Genomic DNA, 18684 nt, shown 5'->3' with positions numbered 1-18684 from the left:
TTGATCAGAGTTAAAGTTCAAAATTCTACTTTAACCCTTAAAAACTTCCATTTTATTACAATACTTTTATATATAGCATCCTAACCTAGTCATTGAACTTTGGGTATGATTTTCAGTAAATATCACTGTAATCTGTAAAATTTGTTCTACACAGTCTCAGCTACACAATCTACCCAATTAATGGTAGCATAACCTTTTCAATATGTATATATTACAGTGTCATATAAAATTTCTTATAGTAGCTGAAAAGTTCCTATTTGGGAATTATAATCAGAAAGACAGAATGATACAGTCAACTGAAGATTATTTTAGGATGTGCAAGTGAGCCAGTATCTTGAGCTGTTTATATATTATTTTATTTGGTTGCACTAAAATCATCCAAAAACCTAATAAACGCAGTTGCAGCAATCCCTGCTAAAATGTACTTACTCTGAAGTGACGGCGGCATCTGAGGATGGCATGGCGAGAAATATGCAATTAGTGAGAATGGTTGTAATAATCAAGTAGTCAAAATATTGATTGGTGGCAATGTACACACACTGTCTTCGGAATGGATTCCATACATTCAACAAGTAGAAAGACGGAGTGGATGAAAAACGATAGATGTATTCTTTCTTGAATCTTGGAGCAACCACACAGAAAGTCTGAAAATATATACAATAGAATATTAAACATTTGTAGTCTTAATAAAATAATCTAATAAGATAATCTATGTCATTACTTTTATCAACAATATCAAAGTAGCCATTGATATGATCGTTTAGACTCTGGACTTCTCTTTTATAAGCATGGACAGAGAATTTTATCAATTGTTCAATGCATGAGAACTGATTTTTGTTTTTTATTTATGCTTGTTTGGTCTTGAAATCTAGATAATGTCATTTTTGGTATCTTTTCTTCAGCTTTATTCAGTTTTCAAACAGTTTATCATTCAATGGCATGGAATAAAGGATGAAATTTAAATGTCATGCTTCTTCAAATTATTATGAAGTTAACTGCCCGGCTTGAGACTTGAATTCAAGACAAATGGGCTTGTAGTCATAATTATGAAGCTTCATTATCAATTTTCCAGCCACTGTTTCCTGTCTACATGCAATGACTGATAAAATATTTATAAAGAATCTTTCACTGCAAAAAGACTGCACTAATTAAAGCAGTGTTGTTTATAACCAATCTAATTAAAATCTAAGGCATTAACGAAGCGTCAATTATCGAACTGCAGGTCTCTAAAATTTTGATTAAACAGTTCCTGCTTCACAAAAGGCAAGTACAAGACAGAATCTGCATGCACCATATATCTTCACAACATTTATACCCGGCTTAGGGAATAGCTTTATTCTGCTCAATTAAGTTTGCAGTGAGGCCTGCAGTGCTATAATGAAAACCTGATTGATCAGATATTGATCTCTGTAATCTATGTTTCCATACCTTGGTCCTAGTACTTGGCTATTTTAGATATGGATATATAACAAAATATCAACAAACTTTCTTATGTTGTGATTTGACTTTTCTTTAAGAAACATTAGATAAAGATGAATATGATTATTTTTTGACATTTACGGGAATAAAAGATTAGTTTTTCAAAACCACTTACAAGCGGTCAATAATTAAACTCTACTAAGCAACACTGACGATATGGACATAATTATAATGGCTAGAATTTGCATGCTGACTTAAACATTAGCTCTTCATCTGAAAATTATATTGTATATTATAAAACTTTACGCGTTTTCAAGACCGAGTCAAATATCCAAAAAGATATCAAATAATGTATTTATAAGGCTTGTTTTTCAGCTTTTTCAGGAGGCTATACTTTGAATAAACATTTTCAACCTGCATAGTGCCACAGAAGTGTGATTAACTCTTAACCATTGTTTGTTAAGATATATTACCGTTTATCAAAAACCATTTCTCTTACTTTAAAAGGATCAACTTGTTCTGGTACAACTTCAAAGAAAATTTTATTTTGTTTTAGAGCACTGAATATTTTTGAGTCTTTTAGGCTTTTTTATTGTTGTTGTTTAACTTACACGGACACAATTATTGGTAGCGTGGCAACTTTCTAGAATTTGATGGTTGAGAGAGATCCCAGGTACCCTTCCAGAAATTATATCAGGCATGGTTTGACACCAGGGAAGAACCACCAAAGCAGTGAGGTCCAAGTGATTTGAAGTTAGGCCTACCTTCTTTTAAGCTTATAGTTCTTATACAACATTAATTATGAATGAGAAGATTGTAGACAAATAAAACAAAATAGAAAGTTATGGTAGGCACTTATAAGCTAGGTATGGAAAAGTCAGGTTACCCTAAACAAAACACTTTATTCTGGGCCTAATTAAACTTCTCTTTAATATTTATGTCCAGTGATGAAAAAGTACAAAAAGATGTGGCATCAGCACATGCCTAGAGATTTGTTTGTCATATGGTGTTGATTAACACCACACAAACACTGTGTATAACTTCTGTTAGGTTGCCAACAGGACAGAGGAATCACATGATACTACAAGATATCTAATTGAGCCGCGCCATGAGAAAAGCAACGTAGTGCATTTGTGACCAGCATGGATCCAGACCAGCCTGTGCATCCGCGCAGTCTGGTCAGGATCCATGCTGTTCGCTAACGGTTTCTCTAATTGCAATAGGCTTTGAAAGTGAACAGCATGGATCCTGACCAGACTGCATGGATGCACAGGTTGGTCTGGATCCATGCTGGTCGCAAATGAACTGTTAGTTTTCTGGATGCACAGGCAGTCTGATCAGGATCCATGCTAATCACTAACGGTTTCTCTAATTGCAATAGGCTTTGAAAGCGAACAGCATGGATCTGGATGGGCAGGCTGGTCTGAATCCATGCTGGTCTCAAATGCACTATGTTGGTTTTCTCATGGTGTGGCTCAATTATAAAATAGTCAAAACTAAAGATGCCATGATAAATCTTTTCGACCCAAAATAAATAATAAACCATTCCTACAACTGTATTATAAAGATCTGCATAATCATGCTTAAAAAATTGTACATAGCACTTGTTTAGAATCATGGTATTCTTTTTTGAATGTTCTACCAACTAAGTATTTCATTTTGCATTTTCATTATATTCCTCCAAAAGATGTGTGCCTCAGCATAACTATGTCACTGTATTACTTCGACGCACAAATCTTCACAAAGTGGGCTTTGCTCATAATATCACTAAAATCAAATTGTTCTGACTAAACTCAATCTGCTTAATGTTTCTCCCATACAGGCATTTTAAAAGATTAAATCTTCAGATGGGGCAAGTCCATGCGAACATTAACAAGGTTAAATATTACAAGTCTCGGAGGTTATTTCACTTACTCCATCTTAGGGCATAATCAAATCTGAGTGACCTGTTTTGGAAATGAGGACCAGCTTTATTCATTTAGTCCCTTTTAAGCTGTATAAAAAGGCAGCAATAAATGGTCTTGTGGGTCAACAAAAATTAGATTAACTTAGTTCTATATTAGAATTAAGGTTCTCTATTGAATCAGCTCTTTAATTAAGAAATCATTCTGGGAATAAATAGGATTCTGCCATGACTGGGAGTCTGTTGTATTAAATTACAACTACACTTAAGTAATTAATTCTTGGCTTTGTTTAAGGCAAATAACACACTTTGTTCGACCTTAATAACATGAAAACTGTTTATATTTAAATATTTACATTCGCCCTATACTTTTCCATTGAAAATTATAACGTTCATTTTTAATGAACAGCAAAAGCAAAGGCGTCAAAGTTATGACAACGCTGCTTCGTGATAGCAGGCCGCTGTTTTGACGTATAGTCATGGAGAACACTCCTTAGATGACGTCACAGTTGCTCCCTCTGGCAAACAGTATGGCAGGAAAGCTGATTTTAATGTTAAATGCAACAAAATGTGTGCAATTTATGATATGACCTTGTTTACAAATGGAAAGGAAATATAATGTAAATACAAAAAATGAATCTGCTTTCTTTGGAGTTCATGCAAAATGAACAACAGAACAGAATCTGCAAATTAAACATGAATTGGCTAACGTGATTCATGGATTTGCCGGTCCTATTCTGTCGTTCATTTCCCATGAACTCCTAAGAAAATATTTCATTTCTTAAACAGTTTCTTGAAAAATATAGTTACCGTATCTGATCATAGTTTTTGCCAAAATGAAGAAAGGAAATGTCATGGAAATAATTATTTACTGTACATAGTACTAGACATTACTGATCATGGTTTTGTTTATTTAATATTTTTACAGACTGTTATATATAACTACTACTAAATGTTGCATTCATCTGACAGTAATTACTGTTTCATTTCATAAATAGGTTCAGTCTGCACAATATGAAATTACTAACTTTCCACTGCTCTGTGGGACCAGGGCCAGTATTCATCAAAACTTCTTAAGTCATAAATTTAGACTTCTTAAGTCATAAATTTAGACTTCGAACTTTAAAACACAAAAAAATTCAAATTGCTGTAACTTTCCTTTTGATAAATTTATATTGCTGAAACTTTGCACAGCTTTTAGTTGGTGTAGTTCAATGTCATAAACTTGCCAAGTTTTATTACATTCCTTTACATGATTAAATATATTGGGCACAACAGAAAACCTAGCATTTGAAAGTCCAAGTTTCACACTTTTAAGGTTGATGAATACCAGCCCAGGCATGTATATTGGTAACTTAAGGGACATTTATGCATGGGGTATGATAATTGGAACAAAAATTTAAACCCAAAGACAAAAAAAAGTATCAGTCTTCATGTTTTGCTACAAAAATCTTAAATTTGATCATAACCGATTTTCTCTTCTAAAAGTACATAATTATCGATGTCCGACTAGTACTTTTTGTTACAACATGCAGCGACCACTTAATCCCGTTTAACAAAGGAACATTTATAAACTAAGTAGACGATTTCAAAATTACAAAATCTATTGCACTTGTTGATCTTAATTGGTCATTTATTGCCATTGATAAATTATAATTGAGCCGTGCCATGGGAAAACCAACATAGTGGGTATGCGACCAGCATGGATCCAGACCAGCCTGCGCATCCGCGCAGTCTGGTCAGGCTTCATGCTGTTCGCTTTTAAAGCTTATTGGAATTGGAGAAACTATTAGCGAACAGCATGGATCCTGACCAGACTGGGCAGATGCGCAGGCTGGTCTGGATCCATGCTGGTCGCATACCCACTATGTTGGTTTTCTCATGGCACGGCTCATATATTAATTTTGTATCACACAATAATTTCTTGGATCTTAATTGGTCATTTATTACCGTTAATAAGGTATATATTTGTAGCGCATAAAAGATTCTTCATAATATAAAGACAAATAACGCTAAATTCTTTGATCTTTATGTATCGTTTAAAATGACAAGCCTGGCATCATTGATTATCTAAAATTAATGTTTTTATTGTGTGTTTTGGTAACTTAATATGATTCAATGTTATATCAATGCTTGAACCTTGCAGCAGTGTGTTTTGTCTGTTTTGATAGAATAAAAAAATCCATTAGATAAATATGTACTTTGTGTATAGAAGTTTCAACCGTTTTTGTTAATTATACATGATCCAGTAGATTTCACAATGAGGATCAAGTCCTACTTTCAATCCAATACTGAACTTGTAAAACTTTTAAGATATTCTAAAGGTTCTTTATTTCATAGAATTTTTAATAACCAGGACAAAAAAATTGTTTGAAAAGAAAGTTACAGGGTGAGGTTAGCAAAACTTTTTTTATGATTATAGAATTCAGCATGTAACTTGAATGATGAATTTAGATAAACTGAAAAAAAATTCAGCTTAAAAAAATGAAATGCTAGTCACAACATATCTGATCTACACTTCATTACAGGTGAGAAAACTCCTTTTTAAGCACATTTCTACTGAAAATAAAAAAAAGTCATAGTTCTACATTTATTGAATGGCCTGTCAGTCAATAGTTAAAACTATTGCCCAATGGACAGAAATTATGCCTATTGACTGGCAAGCTATTCTGCCAATGTTTTATTACAGACATCAGAAATTAATTTTCACAGTTTAATTTTTTAATTTTTTTAACTTATACCTGTGGTAGTCTAAGCTTTCAATATAGACTTACAGCACAAACTATGGACTGGGGATCTAAATAAGGAAATATGCACTGCATGAGGACTATTTACGCAGTGGACAACTTTTCTTCGCATCTTACAGATTATAATTTGCCTCACTAAATCACTTTTTAAAATACTTTATATATAAATTATCCTACAAATCTGCATCCTTGTGTGTCTCTGAAAACTTGTCATTATGCATGCAATCTCCATATCTTGAAGATTTTTGATAATCATAAGATAAACTTCACATGAAATATTGTGTGAGTGTGTGTGTGTGTGTGTGTGTGTCCGGGTTTAACCTCTTTTTCAACAATTTTTCAGTCATATAAAGGACAGTGTCTACTTGTAGCAGTGTGCACAATGCCCAACTTAATAATGCTGCCTCACTGGAATGTCACGCCGTAGACACGTGGCATGATACCCCACCCAGTCACATTATACTGACACCGAGCTGACCAGTCCTAGCACTATGCTCTTACTGCTGAGTGCCAAGCAAGGAAGCTACTAGTACCATTTTTTACGTCTGGTATGACACGGCCTGGGATCGAACCCACAACCTCCCACACTCGAAGTGGACCCTCTACCATTGAAATATTGTGTATACCCACGAATAAATGGCATTGTTTATTACTAAGCCCTAGTAATTCTTAACCTATCCCAATCTTTCCTATATAAGGCAAGGATAGTCCCATGTTGTCAATATCACACATTAAAACATTATTTTCCAGTAACTCAGGCTCTATACAAATAAATGAACTGAAAGTTTGACAGTCTGCAATAAACAACTTATGTGATTTTAAAGCTGTGTGTATATATATGTAAGCTGGAGATACAATCACATACCACTAAGTACACACCACATATACTTTTGTTAAGCAGGCAATAAACTTTCCACACCATTGCAAGCACAGCATGGTGCTATAGAGAATTTCTATGAATTATTAAATATCCATAATAATTATATCGCTTCTTCATTTATCACAAAAGACGGTCTGCGTGTTATAGAATGTAGTTTAGATTTCAGCATGGATGAGTTTTTAGGTGACTTTGATATATATGTAGTACACTTTTCTATGCATTATATGCATTTTCATATTAATTTTGTCATTATTTTCAGCAACTGTGTCCCTCTTACTAGATTATTCTCATAGTATGGTTAAAAACTGTGTGTAGGCCAAGGGACTTTAAATGCTATTATGGACAAATACTGCCTCTCTAAAGCTTAGAATCATAAGAGATAGATGATGTATCGAGACAATTAGTCCACATGACAGGACATTTAGAACAGTGTGAATGTTATCTGGTTACTGTCCATTAAATTGTTCAAAATATAAGACATGTACATTCTCACTTTAAATTTACCTTCAACATTTATAATTTTATATTTTATTTTTAATTTGCGTTGTACTGGCTCTACAATATAATTAAACCTGTAAATAATAATAATAATAAACACACAGAGCTTATATCTATGTCTTATTTATAGGACTGTAGAAGGATAGTTCTATTATTATGAAATATCAGATCACAAAATAAGCCATCCTGAGAAACCAATGAAAAAGGCCACAGTATATGGGCTCGTATGCATGTCTATGGCAACCTGAAGGTGGTTATTCCATACAATGAAGGTCGTAGCTGATAAATGGTGCTGTTGCAACACATCAGTCTGAACTGTTGGATATTGCAAGTTTCCTCTAAAAGATCCGACTAGAAGACATAAACTGTAGTCCATTTAAAACGGCGCTTTACAAGTGTAAATGGCGTTTTGAAATAAAAGGGAAATAACTCGGTGTTGACACCACCTTACCAGCTCGATATGTAATGACGGCTTATTTGTATTTAGTAGCATGAGTGTATGATTTTTCACTATACAATTTGTCGTTTACCCAAATTAAAATTATCATGGCCTAAGAATAATTACTTTTTTTCCGACATTCGTTCAGGTAGAAGAATATATAGTGAAACAACGACTAACCAATGTAACAAACATTCCAGCTTCAAGCATATATACGTCCGCGTCAAGTAACTACCTGTAGGTTACGTGATTCAGAAGGTTTCCCCTATATCTGCAGTATTTTCAACAAGGTTCAGATTTTCTTTAAACATAAATTTTATAGCCTTGTTCGCTTTATCGTACATAGGAGTTTTGGCACGCGTTTTAGATGCTATTAACTTTTACTGCTGTCTTCGCAAACTGAATTACTTGGGCGATAAATTTATTCTTTTATCACTGTCCTTTGTCCAAAAGACAGTTTTGTGGGGACTGTTGGACGTGATGTAAATACATTACAAGTAAAGTGGTTACTGGTGTATAGTCAAACAGTAACTAGATTATACCTGCTCCAATTTTTTTTCGTTTAGCCGACCAAAAGAAAAACGAAGATTCAAAAGTTTGACCATATATCCTGTCTTAAAGTCAGATATCTGTTAAACTTATTTTGCACAAAAATGAAAAGATATTGCCCAGTACAAGACTTCTTTTTAGTTTGAATAAACTCTCGATATATTTCTAAACCCCAGCAGCATGAAATGAGCGCGGTAACAGCTTTTTTCTCAAGTTATTCTCATATTTATAAGTTTGAATGAATATACAGACCATAGCATAATTGATTTAATAATTTTGTCATAAATCATTAGCAAATCAATTCCGATTTTTACATGCATTAATTCTGTATGGAGGTTTTGACGATGGTCGATAGTGCATATGGTTCAAGTCAACTTTCTGTTTTGTTAAAGCTTTTTATTACCAAGACAAGAACGACGACTTATTTCTCTACATGTACTGAAGATCCTTTAAAACAAGCTGGTAGTGCAGGGCAGTCGAAACAAACGGCCAAGAATGTGATCTATACTTGCGTCTTTCATGTTTTGTTCAACAGGATACACTAAAAATGACCATAAAACCGCACTCTGTCTTTCAACTCAGGTGATGTTAAAAGAAGTTTTTGCTGAAGAAAAATAAAAAACGCTGACAAGCACGCTATGAGTTTCGAATTTTACGATGCCTAAATAGGTTTGCCTAACAACGTTTAACTATTATGTGTACCCATCCATATTAATTCTCATAGTCCTTTTTGCGTCATCACTCATAAAATGTTAGGACAGTTTGAACGTAATGACTTGCAGAAAAATAAGATAACACCACACTGAAGACGGTAGATAGAGAGAGAGCTTGCGGGAGATGGGTATCAATCAATTAAATGAGCCGTGCCATGAGAAAACCAACATAGTGGGTTTGCGACCAGCATGGATCCAGACCAACTTGCGCATCCGCGCAGTCTGATCAGGCTCCATGCTGTTCGCTAACAGTTTCTCCAATTCCAATAGGCTTTAAAAGCGAACAGCATGGAGCCTGACCAGACTGCGCGGATGCGCAGGCTGGTCTGGATCCATGATGGTCGCAAACCCACTATGTTGATTTTCTCACGGCACGGCTCAAATGTATATATCTCTGTATCAGTGTTTCTACTACTAGCCAAATTTGCTTCGATATAATCACTCTATCGACGCATATTTGTTTTAAATTTATAAAAGAATCCAAATATTGTCCTTCGTAACATATGTAAATAGGGTCAGTGAAGATAAATATCTTAATTAGACGAATATAATGAGGTTTTACCATCGTTCTGTTATGAATATCCTGTAATCAAGACATGCCGTTATAATTGATTTCGGTCATAAAATACAGGCATTAAAGGGTATAGACACAGAATGATGATCGTTCATTAGTATCTCCATTGTTCCAGGATCATCCTATACACTACAGGTAGATAATTTTGATACCTCAAGCCTTGATTATTTCGGGGTTTCGTTACACGTGTCTTTCATTATTACACCATGATTTCAGGAACAAACTACAAAATTGATGTATTACTCTCAAATATAGATATGTACTTTCTAAATCATTCTCAAAGCATGAGATTATCTATATGTACTCAACAAATATTCTGCGGCCGAAGAGAAATCATGTACCCTTGGTTCCGCTTAAGGTAGTTCTGCACGTCTGAGTATGATAAACCGGAAGTCATGACGTAACGTCATTTATCATGTAGCCTGAAAATCTTTTTCATGAATTAATGGCAACCGGCGGGCAACTTTGTTACAACGGCAACGCTACTATCTTTCTAAAGTTGAAATATGATATTAGAACCTTTGATACATTTAGTACTTCCAAAAAATGTCTTAAATCAGCACGAAATGCCCGGATCTCTTTAATCAGGGGCAACTATCTAAAAAGAATTACGCACACGGACCTACATACTTTATTTCATCATATAAAAGGCCATTAATTTTGATTATTCTATTCGCGAAAATGTTATTAAACTTGTGATTTTCCCATAGACTCTAATTATGAAAACTTATGTGAGGTCAACATTTTTCAAATCAGTCCAGTAAAAAATCTAGCACACGGCCCTGTATTTTTAATGGCCGAATTTTCTAAGTATAAGCGTGGTTTTATCAAATTCTATATCGTATAAAATTGATCCAAACGTGCAAAACTACCTTAACAGCGATCATCTTGAACGCATCCGAAGTTCATAACTCATGCGCCGTGACGTCAATCGTCATTTTTGTCAGAAGGTTTCCAAAAGAAGATTTATTCTTTAAAGACCGGAACGGAAGTTTATTTGTAAATACAGAATAAATAATCATTAGTTTCTATTATTGCCGCATCGACCGATACCGTTATTTGAAGTGCAGACACTGCCTGTTTTTCAACTGTCAACCTTGACCAGATAAAAATTTATAGAGCTCTTGATGTAACTGTCATTGTAATATATTGATAGGTTTTAACCGCTTGTTCAGTTTTCTTCAGTCAAGTGCTATAGATCGATATAACACTGATTGTCATTCAATGATGCTGTCCCGTTACGTAACAAACACTGGTTTTGTCTTATTGCTTCTTATTTATTTATTTATTCATGAAAGTGCGTGCCGACAAAATGTAAGCAAATCAGCTCTTGACAAACTCGCCCTGTCTCAAATAACAAATTAAAATCTGTAGCATCCACTTTTGCATTACAGACAGAATGGCTTTACACAACGATTAAGGACTTAAATTCGGTTTCGTAGCTTTCATTCTCATAACGAATACATTGGTCGAGTTGAATGCTCAGAACAACTTTCAACATAATTATGCATTTTATACAGAAAATACAATTATTCATGTCGTATATACAATGTACAAGTATTAAAATTCTATCCTCTCTTTAAGCGTTGAAATTTATCAACTTTACCTTCCTTTACAACAAGTTACAAAGTTTGACTGAAACAACGAACTCCCTGGCGTCTCGACAGAACGCACGCTTTCAACCAAAAAAAGTCTGGTAAAATGTGCAGTGTGCAAGAAACACGATTGATTTCGAGCAATATGCATTTGAGATTTGAAAAAAAGACATCACTGTCTATTGTTTAAGTATCTAAATGTGTGCGTAAGACAACGTTGTGCAAAACGATACAATATACTTGTTTGTTCAAGAATGGCAGTTTTTCGTACTTCTAGACGTTTCTGATATTGATGTATAAAAACACATGCAAAAGAATACAGTACAAGATTCATGAACATCTACCGGCTGCCTAATGCAAATGGACTAATTAGTACCCCACGGGACAATCTCTTTTGTTTGGATGTCGTTTATATTTTGTATTGACGTAAAAATCTGTATATTAACAACCATACCATAGAAGCGACAGCTCGATGAGATAGCATTATAAATTCATAACGAGGACACATTGAGTTCACCCGTAACATCGATCTGTTCCTCCTACACCCGATAAATGAAACAATGCCTAAAGAACCGACTTAACCTAGAGGGAAATTGCGTTTTGTTTGCTCCGTACACTGCCAACACTTCGCATGAAGTCTTTTTTTCTTCTTTAAAAATAATGTCAAAGCTATTTATGATTTTTGCAAATTTACGTAGTTGATGTAAGTCTTGATTGCATGGTTTTACTGACCGACGGTACAATGCATATCATTCCAAGTTGGTCTCAGATTTTACGTCATTAATATACTCGCTAGACGCTTTATCAAGAGAACGTAACTATATAGATTGTATAACAGATATACTCAAAAGTATGCATTCATTTGTTGTATTATTAATTTATCATTCTACAAATTTTAGTTTCAAGGACTTGTTATCTGTCATTCCGTAGCACTTCGTTAACAAACTTTATTTTGTCTTCAACATCGCAAAAAAAAAAGAAAAAAAAAGCCCGCAATGTCACTGTGCTTACAGTATCGGAGTCACTTGGTGACGGGCAATACGAGAATAAATAAATTGCTTAGAATTGATCCATAATTGCTTAATGGTCTGCTTCTAGTTTTTTTTTTCTTCAACTGTGTTTACCATTTCGGAGCCGCCAATAATGATCGGATACATGACAGCTTGAGTTCGATCTATATAGGTTCCAGGCTCTTTTGTTCCTCACTATGTTACAGTTCTCAATCTGTGTGGATACTGTTGGTATTACATATACGGAAAAGCAGTATTTGAGTTTATGGAAAAAAGTGCCCCAAATTAAATATATTTTTATAAGTACAAAACATGTACAAATGATTTACAAGAAAAATGGAAACTGTAAACTCTCGCGAGCTTATCTCCACAATATGCAAGTCAACAATATTGACGTAGTTAAGGGCTAATTAAATAATTGCTTTTTACAATATATTGTGTATCAAAAGTTAATTGCTGTGTAAAATCTGCATTATATATTTGAACTTTTAGGTCAATGTGCTAGCTGTCAACAAGAGAGATATTGTTACTAAAGGTTTTGTAGCTTCATCATATACCTTTTGGCTCTGACTTACTACTAAATTGTAAAGCAAAGTGCCTGCTTTTGAAAAAAAAATCAGGATGGTAAAAGATGGAAGTCTCTAAAATAGGAAACAATCTTGTAATACAAATACCAGAACTAGTCAATATACGGTATGCATAAATAAACAGACATGGCTACTCGCTTTTATCTCTCGAATGCTCAAAGACGGCAATAATCATAAAACTACATTCCTACACCATAAAGAATCGGGCTTAATAAGCCGGTATTAAGCCGGTTTTTACAGCTGCAATTACAGAAAATTATTTCGTGGCAATATTTGACGTCTTGGGAATAAATGACCGAACACTTACACCTTATCGTTCCGCCACTGTAGGCAGTGTCAGAAATTTGAATAATTAAACAAAAGTAGAGAAGAGCGCAAGAATTTCGCATTAAAGAACTCTTTATCGATTGCATAATGATTTATGAGATTGAGGCACTGGTAAGTACAGCGTACGTCTCTCTTTACATACGCAACATTGAGACGTTGATAGCGTTAAAACACGATATCATTTTCTAACTGTTGATATAATGTCAAAACGAGTGCAAATACACAAGAACATCTGCTAAGTTTCAGCAGAATTTTGGCGCGTGTCGGGTACATTACTACAAGTACCGTTGACAGGCGTCACGTCATTTTTTCGTGATAAATTGAACGTCACAGGTTACGTAATAATTACACAGAAAGATCGTAAACTAGAACGGTTACAAAACGTCTTACAAAATTTAAAAAAACAACATATACTGCTACGCTGACACTGTCATAGTTTACTGGAAGTAACAGTTTTTTCTGGATACGGATAATTGAAATGTTTAACTGGCCACTATGTAAATTTACCATTCATCCGATCGCAGACGGTTAATAAGTTGTCTAAACATATTTCTTTGGTATCCTTCCGACCTTCGATCCATTTCATTGACTTTTTATAGTTAGTTAATTGTGAAGTTGGAATTGTTTTCGTTCAATGCTATTTTCTTGAATAATTAATCGTTAAGAGTTGACGCATGCGCACACATGCTAATTTTGTATGTATTTGATGGCCGTGCTCATTAATGAATCTGTATCTGGTAACAATCATAAAGCAATGATAATCTATATATTACATTGACAAGAAGATGTCAATATGTATCAAACGTGAGCTATAACTTGCAGCTGCAAGGCTTGTCTTACATATAAATATATAGCTTCACTTGGCTTATCATACAAGCAGAGTTGATGTCCATGTCACTTTGTGTTATACAGCATGAAGATGGTTATGCAGAAGAATGACCAGTTAGACTACACAATCTTCTAAAGGCTTTTACCATTATAAGACTTAATGTAAATATGTCTTCCTTTTGTGAAGAGATAACAGAACATTTTCTGTATAAAATTATATCAAGTAGAATATCTAAAGTAATTTCGTATTATATTAGTCATTTGTTTGTCATTTTCCCCTGGGTTTGTCGCATGCTCATAGAGGTTTGTTTAAGTCACACCTACACAATTTTGGTCAGATTGCCATTTTCCAGTTTGTTAATGGTGAAAGAAGACTCCACATGCCTTCCCGGACATTGATTTAGGGACGGGTGAGCAAGTGTGTAAGAAGAAAAGACCATCCATGAATCAGCTGTTCAGATATTCACTCTGAGATAAAGTACTCGTAATTACTGTTTTTCACGCTGAGAAGACTATTATTTATCTCCGGAATGGCAGCTGTAGTGGATATCTATATAAGAATAGTCCATCTTGTTGAATTTATCAAAATGCAAGTTATTGCAGATTCTTAAAGCATAATATTATACTGTGCACTTTATCAGAATTTGTCAGATTTATGCTTATTTGCAGTATATATTTGATCTACTTTAAGTAAAACTATGTATGCGACCACAATGGCAGAAACTGTGTCCACTAACATCTCATCGTCTCCAATGTACGCAAAAAGACGTTTGTCACTTTCTGGTACAAGCCCAAATACTTCTTCTGTAATGGGATGGGTTAATATGCATGGGATGTGATCAATCTAAAGAGGTTCAATATCATATATGAAGTCGGTGATTATGAACAGATTTGAAAAGGGTAATGAACCGGTATTAGGAAACTGCATAGAAATGAATGTAGGTATTTTATAATGTATGAGTGTAAACTGTCAACGGATCAGCAGAGTTTTAAGTCGTTTATGTTGTAAATAAATAATATAGTAAACACTCTAAAAGCATGTTTGTGTCGTTCAGTAACTTGAATTTAAAATAACAAAACGATAATTTGAACAAAATGAGCATCTCGTATGTACATTTGACTTTTTGCCTTCTACCAGGGTGGTTAAGTACTGTATAGTTAAAGGCCCACCTCAGAATAAGTGTATTCTTTTAATATGCTTCATTCTAATATGCTTGTCTCTGTTAAAACGCTCTTACGCTAGAATGACGTCACGTTAACGTGCGGTGACATCAAAGTTTTTGTTGCGACAAAGAAAGAGCGCTTCTATATTTTATCTACTGTTTTAGATTAAGAGCATATTAGAATCGAAATAATTTATAGTAAAACCGTGTTTTAACACTATTTATACACTCGGGTGGTAATACGTCGTACAAATAATTTCACTCGGGCTGCGCCCTCGTGATATTATTACGCCCGACGTATAACCGCCCATCGTGCATAAATAGTGATAAAACACTCATTTGTTATAAATTATTTCTTAAATGACAGCCATTATACATGATTTGCATCTAAAAATGAGAAATACAAGTGCTGACTGACCTATATGAGGCAAAGACAATATACTTAATGACTAAGTATTTTATTTGATTAATGTAGCAGTATGCGTAATACTTTATGTTTTTAGTTAACATTAGACCTCAATTTGTTTCTACAGTGTAAAACAGTTGTATATTTATGTTTTTAAAACTACAGTGAAAAGAGATTGACTGAACAAATGTAGCAGATTGTGGTTGTCTAAAATACGTTAATTCAGGTGGGCAAATTATCCATACGTCTCATTACATATAGCTTAGTTCTTCTGTTTTAACATTAATAATTTCAACAAAAGTTTCTGTTAGTGAAAAATGTAGGAAACTAGGTTGTGGTGTGTCTTTAAATGATCGTGTGCATTTTAAGTCGTGCAAATATTTTTTCATACCATAGTCTCATTACATATGTAGCTTTAGTTCTGTCTAGAGGTTTGTACACATTTCAAACTATACAGAACAAAACTATTATCGTATTATGTTTTGCATGCCATATATTAGCCTTTGCTGATGATTGTTAAATGTTTATTGTTCTATTCCAATGACTGCATCGCATTTTTGACTGCTGATGTGTGATGAATAGTTCTGCTTAAAAATTAATGTAAATGATAGATAGGTCCACTGGGTCCCAAGCTATTTCCTCTATTGTTGTCATAATGCTATTACAAATGTCAAGGTATCGCTTGATTTATATATATGTCGTGCTGATTTGCTTAAGTTTTGCCTTTGTTCCTCCGGAGACCAGTTTAAGAATGACTCAGCCCTAGTCGGTCTCACAGACTTTCGTTTATTTTTTCTTGTCCTAATACTTCCAATTTAATACACAAAAGTACTCCTGATTTTGTCACACGCAACAAGCCATGGCCTGCAGATAAGCGAATTTAAGAGACCAGTAGCCAGTCTACCATAGCCTTTGCACTTGGACATTGTTAGTTTCAAGTCTATGTCTAAAAAGACGAATTAAAGTCGAAAGGTAAACGTGTATTCATTCATAAAACAGAAATCTGCAGCATAATGCCAATACTTTCTTATTATAATTATTCGATGACGGGAATGTCCCTTTTTTACTCGGGACAGCAAATATATCGTATCATATGATTCTAACCTATGTAAGTCGAATGGCTAAACAGATGCAATCAAACGCTGCATTTTGGCAAAAAAGCAGAAATATTAATTTGTACAATGTTAGGTTTTTACTCATATTTCCATAGATATTACAAATACGCACTGCGTACAGAAAGCATGATTTGGCAATACCTCACACGATTTATGTTGATTATTTTTGTTCTACTTTAGTTCGAGTTCAGTTCTTACATATTTTTCAACAAGGATAGGAAAATACAGACGTTCGTTGTTTGGCCCATTCTGTAAAGACAACATCTAATCTAAGTTTTCATGCGACTGATGTTCTGTTTCATTTGCAGAGTTAGACTATGTTTGTGGTTAAACGAGTAAACAGTCTTTTGAAATGTGCGTAATCAGATTCAATAGCATGTTATATTACACAGGTTTTCCCCCATAGATTTGGAAATGGGGCCGGGCCTTTACAAATGGGAATAAAATGCTGTCGTGAATTTAACGTCTAAATTGGGAACTGTTAAAAAGTCATATTTTTTTTAATGTGTTACACTGAAGAAAAATAATTGTCAGGAAGTCATTATGGTAGCATACTGTCTTGTGTTTCAAATGTTTAAGGAATCAATGGTACAGTATTGGTCAAAAAAGCAAAACAAAACGGGAATACAAAAAATGTATTAGCTTTGAAAATGAGGGAAAAAACACTAATATTGGGCCGAATTATATTTAAAAATAGTTTTTCAATTAATTCATAAATAGGCTTAAAGAATATATTCAACACATCTATAAACATGTTTCATTTCTTTTACCGCTAACAGGCATATTCATTCTAATTTCTAGGAAAACTTTCTGAAACTTGGATATATATCTGCTTTCCTCCAAACTTTTACTAAAATACCATTCAAAATGCAAACTAAATATTTTCTGCCTTATTTTCAGATCTTTTAGAAATGTTACCTATATTTATTATACCGTACTTGAACATATTCGTGATGCCGCCGTCTTCTTGCGAATATAAATAAGTTACCTGTCAAATACATGTTTTATAAACTAACTCAAGTGAAATACATATTCTATAAAAACTTACTCAAGTGTGCCGACTCGTAATGTCAGTATTGAGTCACCTTTAATAATAAATGATCGTTTAAAAAACAATGTTGGGATGTATTTTGCCCAAGCATTATGTTACCTATCTCTATAGGTAAAATCTTACCAATTATATTGTTATAAAATGAAGGGAAATAAATGGACAAGTTATGTTATATCGTGCTTAAATGCGAGTCAAAGTGGTACTTAACTACCGTTGTGGATTTAAATATTGACATAGCTCTGACCTTTTATGTACACATATATAATGGTTCAATACAAATAATCATCTATTATTCAGTTTTCTTCATATACATGTCTTTGATCTTTAACTATAGCTTTTATTTAACTCCTTCCAGGCGTAAAAGGGGAAAACCATTGACCAGAGTATGTCCATTTATTTAGATTTTTACGTTCTCCTTAAGAATTTCAATTGCGTTCTTTCTTTTTTTTTTCAAAACGTCGGCCTATTAGGTTAAGTACTATTACCTTGTGAAAAAATAAAATGCTATTAGTTTTCTTTCTTGTTCTTTGACTATCGTTATCATACATGTATGTACGGACGGACGGTCGTTGTATATAATATAATATGTTTATTTCTATGCTGGGTAAATGATGTTTGAAAACGTTTTATCATTCGATACTAGAACAACTTTCTTTTACAGTTACTCTAAAAATGCACAAGTCGACTAGATTTTTCATTACCCAGCATAGTATTTGTTCACAAACACATTTCCTTAACGACCAGAAGTTTATTGGTAGTTAGTTTATAGCGCCGGCTTCACGGTTTTATTAGAAACGTTTATTCTATTAAACTAATGTTATAGGGAGGTGTCATACATACATTCATGTTATATCATTTAAAAACATTTAATGTAACTTTG

General features: G+C 33.9%; 1 protein-coding gene across 10 annotated transcripts in view; it reads right to left on the bottom strand.

Annotated features, from left to right (window-relative positions):
• The window catches only part of LOC123566302 (sodium channel protein 1 brain-like), a 101931-nt gene that overhangs the window by 68145 nt on the left and 15102 nt on the right, over positions 1–18684 (bottom strand). For all 10 annotated transcript variants that reach the window (XM_053550023.1, XM_053550022.1, XM_053550026.1 and 7 more), the window contains one exon: positions 430–644. In XM_053550023.1, coding sequence (XP_053405998.1) covers positions 430–644 — 215 coding nt within the window. The remainder of the gene's footprint in view (positions 1–429; positions 645–18684) is intronic.

The sequence above is a fragment of the Mercenaria mercenaria genome, chromosome 8 (genome assembly GCF_021730395.1).
Source record: "Mercenaria mercenaria strain notata chromosome 8, MADL_Memer_1, whole genome shotgun sequence".
In the NCBI taxonomy this organism is placed as follows: domain Eukaryota; kingdom Metazoa; phylum Mollusca; class Bivalvia; order Venerida; family Veneridae; genus Mercenaria; species Mercenaria mercenaria.
This window is presented reverse-complemented; position numbering and strand designations above follow the sequence as displayed.